Source organism: Centropristis striata, chromosome 19, assembly GCF_030273125.1.
Source record: "Centropristis striata isolate RG_2023a ecotype Rhode Island chromosome 19, C.striata_1.0, whole genome shotgun sequence".
NCBI lineage: Eukaryota > Metazoa > Chordata > Actinopteri > Perciformes > Serranidae > Centropristis > Centropristis striata.
The window spans coordinates 20,421,253-20,429,379 of record NC_081535.1 but is presented as its reverse complement, the minus strand read 5'-3'; the positions used below and the strand labels follow the sequence as shown (position 1 = coordinate 20,429,379).

Here is an 8,127-nt window from a genome sequence, read left to right as displayed (position 1 = left end):
TAAGACTTATATCAGAGCTATAACACTATGCAGATAATCAGCATATACAAGTAGTCAACATGGATCTATAAAGTATTTCATTATAGAGTTGAATTTAAATGTATGAACATAACAGCACATTGAAAAAGCAGGAAAACTCCTTCGTAGGGAAACACAGTCAGTCCTTGGTTATGTAATGCTTTGCAGGTCAATGGGTACACTGACTAGTGTTGAGGTTTGGTGCTCACCATAGTTTCCTATACTAAAGTAGGAGCGTGAGAGCAAATCTGTTAAAATGACACGATAGTCCAACATAGCATTTGGAGTAAAAATATTAAGTTAAAAATATTATATTCATATTGCAAGCAGTTTTGAAGCATTTGGATATTATAACATAATGTAAAGGTTAAAACAGTTTGAAACTGGTTAAAACAGTTTGAAACAGTAACAGTCAAAATAAAACATGTTTTAACTGTGTTTAAATGAGGTATTGTTATCATTCTGAGCTCAGTGTGTCAATATGCAGTTTTGAGACTCTTTGGATTCTAAAGCATCTAAAGAATGCATGGACATTTACAGAGGCCTGTAGTGAATATACATATTGGGGAAAAAGGTTGAATGTTAAATGTCAGATAATTTGATTTAATAATGGTTTTGTGATAATTATGAGTGTATTTCCCTGTTTTGCATCATTTGGTTCATTGTAGTAGACAATGGAATAAATATATTGGATTATTATATATTTAAGTGGAAGTGTACTATTTATATAGTGCATTTCAGCAAAAGGGCTTTTTAAAGTGTTTCACATAAAACATTACAAGCATTAAGACAAAGTGCATAAGAAACACACCATAAAAGGACATACAGTTAAAACAGTCAATAAGGAGCCAAGAAAATAAAAACAAGCTAAAATGGAATAATAGTGATATAAATACAAGAATAAAAGTTACACTGCAGTGTAAGAAATTACTAATTATCTGACTTAACAAAATGAAGCAGCAAAACAAAATGTCTTCAGTCTTAATAAATGATTTAAAAGTCTGAGAGTTGCTGTCGGCCTGCAGTGTTCTAGGAATTTGTTCCAGATATATGGTGCATTAAATCTGACCCGGGCTTCTCCATGTTTAGTTTTGACTCTGGGGAAAGAAAGCAGACCTGACACAGATGACCTGTTAATAATGGAGCTGAAATTGCAGGAATTAAAACAAAATAAAATGCAGAAAATCTAAAATAAATAAATAATAGTATTTATTTGGGTTACTTACAAATAGAAATAGAAATATTTCTATAGAAATAAGAGTGACTACTTATAACTTATATAAGACACAAAAGCTATATAAATCCAACATGAGCCTGCCGAAGATGTGGGGATCTACTCATTCTCAGTATCAAAGTTTAGAATTAAATTGTAGATCAAATTAAATTACTCCACTGTCATTGTACATTGGACAGTGGTAGATGTGAATATGCTAATATATTTGCAGTGAGCAGTGCCAAATGAATACAAAAAAAAGATATCTTATATATTTTTTTATAAATTAATGGCAATAACAACCAATACTACTGAAGGGTCAAAACTGCATAAATGTGCATGAGTGTCCCACACATGTATGTAACAGGCTACATGGTCCCAAACTTCCAGACAGCTGCAGCAAACTCATCAGACATGTTTAAAAACAGTGCAGCAGCGCCACCTGTAGGCTAAAAATATTAACATCTGTTTGTTACTAAAAATTCCTAAATCTAGTTTGAACATGAAAAAGCATAAAAATAGCAGAGCTTCTAGTAACAAAGTACTTAAATGACGATAAATGAATGATCATAGAGCAATGCCAATCTACAAACACCATTTTCCCCCGCATAGATACTACATATGGAACAATAAAGCAGTGGTGGGCCGTCAGGGTCAGCAAGGCTTTCTCTGCTGGCCTAACATAACCAGAAATCATGATCATAATTATGATAAAGGTTAATTTAATTTTTCATTTTCTTTCCCTAAATATCTAAAAGTATTCATATTCTCTTCATGTCATATTATGCTCCTTCCAGTGCTGTTGTTTTTAGGTTAGAGTTTTTATCCAATCAGAATTCAGCTATCTTATGTTGCCAGGCTGTATGAAATCTGCCCGGGCCTTCAGAATCAACAATGCGGGCGTCTGTGCACTGTAAGTGAACGGGCAAATACAGTTGATAGATAGTTGCGATAGCCAATCAGATCACGAGTTGTGTCAGTAAGGCCCTCTAGCTCATGCTCTAGCTGGCCTCACGTTGAACGTGACATTTACGCGTCCTGTGATTGGATATCGATACTTACTAGTTTGAGCCACGGCAGTGCTATGCAGATCAACAGAGTCACACCCGGCCGGGACTGTTAACGGTATGTAAATAATCTGGCGCATTGGCGCAGCTGTGTGGTTGTACTCAAAGCAACAAGTTTTGACATGAAAAAGTTTTTTTACAAAGAGACTTGTTTATTGTGTCGCTGTCGCCAAAGTATGGCCGTCTTGTTAGTGTCTTTCTGATATTAAACTGCGATTTTGCAATGTATTGTACAATCTTGTTAAAGCTTGCATATTCTTTGTGGACTCATTTAATAAAACTTTTTGGAAAGATAATTTTAAAGACCCTTTTATTTTTAAGTTTTGACAGTAGCATATCAGATATGCTTTAATTGCTGATGCGGTATTGTTGATTTTTAAAATGCGCCGGATAATAGCCCATTTTGTAAACAACTGAGGTGATGCAATGCCTAGTAGTGCTTAAGTGTGTTTCTAACTACTCTCCAGTCCTGGTGTTATAAATGCTGGCAAAATGAAAGGGACTAAGTTGGACATCACTGAAGGCCTAAGTGTGAAATGCACCGCCCGCCACTGGTTACTTGGCTGATATATATAGCCTATAGGTTAATTAAAACACAATTCATTTATTTTTTGATCAATTCACTTATTAATCGCCTTCTCTATCAGTTACAAAAGTCTGATTCAAATGTAAAACAAGTACAAATAAAAATAGTTTCAAAAGTTGTTTTTCTCTTGTTCCGTTCCTTTAGACGTTTTGAGTTTTGTGTTGCCATAGAAACCATAGAGGTGGAGAAAAAAGCCGACTGCGGGAGGAAGAGTGAAACTTGGAAGATATCAGCAGGATAGGAGACGGAAACTCGAAGATTTCGTTAGTGAGAGCCTTCAGAGACAACAGGCAGAGATGAATCGGGACTCAAAGTGAGTTCATGAACGGTGTTTCTCCCGCTGCAACGTGCGAAGCGCAACCAGAATCAATCCGAGCGGTCAATGTCAATAACTTTGTCCTGTGTGTGAGCAGGAGGCTGCCTGCGGGGACCAGCCCGCTGCAGACAGGACATGACACGAGCTTTGCCCTCTTGGATCTGCAGCAGAAACGCAGAGAAGCAGATTTGCTGGACGAAAAGCTCAAGGAGCGCAAACAGGTGCGTCAAAATCACTGCACATCTCTCTCTCTCTCTCTCACTCCCTCTCTCTCTCTTTTCTTTCTTCTTTTTCCTGCTTTATTATTATTGTTTTATTTACTTATTTACCTTATTGTTTATTCTAAGTTTACAATGATTAGTTTTCCACTATAAAACATATACATTTTGCAGGGATGCTTCAAGTATAAAGAATATGATATGTAAACAAATGAAAAGTAAATGTCTATTAAATCACAGACGCTAAATTTAACTCCATATTCGCTGCCTTAAATCAGGCTGTTAGAAATGCATGTTGGTCAAACTCCTGCCCAAATTAGATTAGATCAGATCAGATTAAATTAGATTAAATGAAATATTCCTTTATAAGTACCAAAATGACCAAAAATTTTCAGTATAACAGCAAAAATAGAAAGAAGTAGCAATGAAATAACAATAAATACAACCAAATAATATTAACAAGAAATATTAAGGTCTCAACAATTATTAATATTATTAAAGTATTAACTTAAGGCAGACAAACTTTAAAATATGTCCACCCTGTCGACAACATTATCATTGTATGATAATAAAATGCACACTTTTAGAAAGGTATTTAGTCCCTTTCTCAACAATATATTTTATTTAATGAAAAAAGTCAATAACGAAATTATCGCTAAATATTTCTTTTCCTTTAAAAATCTGTTATAGTTCTTTTAAAAATAGATGAGGAGAAGCCATAATTTAATAAATAACAGGAAATGCTTAAGCATTATAACAAGTGATTGCAGGAAAAATTATTTTATCAGTTAGCTGAACAAATGTTTACATAAAAAAAATGTTATGGACACATATGTTATAGCAAAATGACTTTGCTATTTAAACCCCATATTATGAACAACCAGATTAGGAGTATGCCATTTTATGGAGAAATAATAATTTTCTTTAGGAAAATCCAAATTTCCTTGATATATTGAAACCTGTTTTTCTTTTAAGCAGAGTGTGCAGAATGAATATTTAGCTGACAAATCTGTAACATTTGAATCCACCCCATAATAATCTGGTTTGCTGTAGTTGCAATCAACCCAGTATTGCAGTAAATGTGGTCTTCAGTACTCTGAACTAATATAAGGCAGACGGGAGAAGATTTACTCATATTGAATATCTTTAGGGAATAGCATAGTAGGATTATGGGCATATTAATATCATATAGAACTTTATTATCTACTCCTGGAGGTCGCTCTGCTCTGAGTCATTTTTTTCTGCTGTGTGTGTTTTTATGTAGAAATTGGAGAACTTACAGCAGTGTGCAGATGAGTTGGAGGAAGAGATAAAGAAAGTAAAGGAGTTCAGTTGTGATACGTTGCTGAAGGTACAGTACAGCAGAGGACCACTTCACTCACATTGCTTCTGTAGCACACTGGATGTGTTTTATATATATATATATATATATATATATATATATATATATATACATATTTTTTTATTTTTTTTTATTAATTCTTCTTTTCGAACCGAAAAAAAAAGAACATAAATTACAACAGCGTAGGCTAGATGCATATACATATTCATACACATACTCACATAGGCACCATTAAACAGATGTACATAAACATATAAACATTTACACACATACAGTATATATAACCCTATACATATACATGCATCTGCCCCGTCTAAGTAATAACATAGAAATAAGTACCAGTTAACTTAATATTCAATATACATTTCCCTATATCATTTTGGTTCGAAAAAAAAGGGAGTAGGCTGAAGTATAAAATACTTATCTAGGCCTATCCCCTGATACTCAACACTTCAAAATAAGAAATTGCATCTCTATATATAGCCACTTAATGTCAAATTTTCAATTTCATGACTGGAACTGAACGACAACAGACAAACTAAACCCCTCTGTGTCCCTCCTTGTAGACTCAGGCTGCAGATGAAGCTGCTGATAGAGCAGAGAGGGAGAGGAAAGAGGAGATTCGGGTGCAGGAGGATCTGGAGAGGTTAAAGGTGGAGTGTGCCACATTGAGGGAGACAAATGAGGAGCTGAAGAGTCAGGTGGACAGACTCGCTATGTCTAAGAAATTCCTGGAACAAGTGGTCAAAATGACAAAGGTACTGCAAGGATTTTTTACACATGGCAGAGAAACTACAGTAGCAGTCAAAAGTTTGGACACACCTTCTCAATCAATGGTTTTTCTTTATTTTTTCTTATATTTTCTCCATTGTAGATTAATATTAAATACATCAAAATTATGAAGGAGCACATACAACCTATTTAGAAACTATTGGAGTTGGCAGGTTCCATTTTACCTTTGTAGATTAATACTGAATACATCAAAAATATGAAAGAACACATCTGGAATTATGTAATAAAAAATATGTTTTATATTTTAGATTCTTTAACGTAGACAACTTTTGCATTGAAGGTCTCAAACACATTCAAAAGGCAGTAAATTCCATGATTTAACTCTTGACAAGACGTAACTGAAAACAATTCCGAAAGTGTGCAAAGCTCCCCAAATGTGTTTCATCATAGTTTTGATTTCTTCCGTATTTATCTACAATTTTGAAAATAATAAAAATGAAGATAACTTTTAACTGGTGCTGTAAATCTAGTAGGATATTTACTAAACAGTCTGTCAATGGCCACCTAACCTGCCATCTCCAATAGTTCCCAAACTATTATAGATAACTCATTGTTCTGCTGTTCAAAAGGCATAAACATCTCACCAGGTTTTTCATCACATAGCCTCTCCAGTATAAAGCAAAAAGACCCCTGGAAATTGTTTAGTCGTGGTGGTAAGCCTTCCTAAATCTTGACTCATCGTGTCTCTTTTAATGATGGCATAAACAGTGAAATAACACTTCAAACTTTTTCTTCCAACTGGTTCATGTTTTATTTCACAAAAGTGCATTAATTTGTATGATGTTTGCAGCAGTGGTCATGGTGATGTTTTGAGAAGATAATGAAGGTATCGTATCGTAATATCGTTGCTGCACCTTTCATGTGTGTGTTACAGTTTGATGATATAGAGGCACTCACGGCTCATTGTGAGAATCTTCTCCACTTTCGAGACCAACTGTATCGGAGGGAGAGTGAGGCGCTGGAGCAGGTCGACCAGGAGAGAAAAGCACTGCTGACACTGGAAGACAAGCATCACTTCCTGCGGCTGCACAAGAACAACCAGCTGTCCAAGCTTCAGACCGAGCTGGAGGAGACACGCTCCGAAGCTCACACATGGGTATCAGACACAAAAGAGTCCGTCATCAGAGACAAATACTATCAAAATCTTCTGTGCTAAACTTAATTGTCCCGGTCTTCACACAGGAGAGAAAGTGGAACCACATTCAGGAAACGGCAGCAAAGAAGACACTCCGACTGGGACAGATCAAGATAGCCACTCTCAACCTCTTTGAAATGATAGATGATAAGGTAAAAGATGAGGAAGCTGTGGATATAAACGACACGGAGAAACAGCTGGACCAGGTAGTGTGCACCCTGACAGAGCAGAGACATGACAAATGGGCAGAGCAACAGAAAACTTACAGTTTCCTTCTGTCTCCTTCTTAGCTCAAGATGTTCTTCCAGGACCATCAGGACATGGTGAATAAACATCAAACTCCCTCACAGAGACATGATGGACAGAAAAAAGACAAGCGTGTTGTAAAAAAAACATAGTTATAAATGCCTTAAACATACCTTTCCCTGCTGCTTTAAAACTGAACAAGTATTGAATAAACTCTGCAATTTAAATGAACCATGAACTTGAAGACAGTAACCCTCAATAAACTGACACTGAGGTCAAACAACAACTGATTAATCCTCCTGCTTTGCTACTTACAGTAGTAAAACTAGAGACATGTTTATAGTTCATGCTGGGAAGTATGCTAAGAGCCGACCAATATTTCTCAAAAAACGTATTACGTCATTGTAATAAGCATGGCTTGATTATATGAGCTTGACTCATTTTAAGCTCTGAAATGGTTCTGACAGTAGGAACTATATTTGAGGATGACTCATTTAACCAGTGGTGGAATGTAACTAAGTACATTTACTCAAGTATTGCTTACACTTTAGATAAAAAACAAACAATATGTTTGTACTGTATACTATATGATATGATGTAGAGCTCTACTACTAATTATAGTATATAATAATTATAGTAGTAGGTAACACAAAACACATTAAAATGCTCTAAGATATATTTTTAGTGATCAAAACAGAATAATATAATGTTCTATAACAATATAACACTGTGGAAGAAACTGATCTGTATAATGAGTACTTTTACTTCTCATATTTTAAGTACATCTTGCTGATAATACTTATCTACTTTTTTTAAGTAACATTTTGAATCCAGTACTGTAATTTGTAATTTAGTATTTTTAGGTTAAGGCATTTCTGGTCAAGTAAATATTTCGGTGCTTCTTCCACATTTGATAAATACATATCTAGCAGCAATATCAGATAACTTTTACTGTTGGTGGTTTAATCCTCACCTCCTCTTGTCTACATCACAAGTGAATGAAATGTTGACGACGCGTCAATTACGTATCCCGGTACCAGCCCCTCATATATGTGGCTTAGGTTTTGTTAATGTCGAAATCAAGTCACAACACTACATTTCCCCCCTTTTTCCTGTACCTGCTCTCAAAAATATAATTAATCATGATATTAAATAATATTGGGTTAATAACACATATAAGATATATAAGAATAT

General features: G+C 35.0%; 1 protein-coding gene across 2 annotated transcripts; it reads left to right on the top strand.

The window, feature by feature from the left end:
* The first annotated feature begins 1,970 nt into the window (after nt 1-1,970).
* Nucleotides 1,971-7,849, top strand: LOC131992576 (coiled-coil domain-containing protein 42-like). Of its 2 annotated transcripts, none has more exons than XM_059358196.1 (8): nt 1,971-2,356; nt 3,055-3,197; nt 3,298-3,421; nt 4,683-4,769; nt 5,327-5,518; nt 6,427-6,648; nt 6,735-6,893; nt 6,978-7,849. In XM_059358196.1, the coding sequence occupies exons 2-8, from the start codon at nt 3,181-3,183 to the stop codon at nt 7,083-7,085; spliced, it is 909 nt and encodes a 302-aa protein (XP_059214179.1). In that variant the 5' UTR covers nt 1,971-2,356; nt 3,055-3,180; the 3' UTR covers nt 7,086-7,849. The 2 variants fall into 2 exon arrangements, with proteins under 2 accessions (XP_059214179.1, XP_059214178.1); XM_059358195.1 differs by having other exon boundaries at nt 3,029-3,197.
* The last annotated feature ends 278 nt before the right edge of the window (nt 7,850-8,127 follow it).

Bases quoted from the DNA above. Each gene is read 5' to 3' on its own strand.
- LOC131992576 (XM_059358196.1), top strand. The intron at 6,649-6,734 runs GTATCAGACACA...GTCTTCACACAG, and splicing joins GCTCCGAAGCTCACACATGG to GAGAGAAAGTGGAACCACAT. The intron at 6,894-6,977 runs GTAGTGTGCACC...TCTCCTTCTTAG, and splicing joins CGGAGAAACAGCTGGACCAG to CTCAAGATGTTCTTCCAGGA.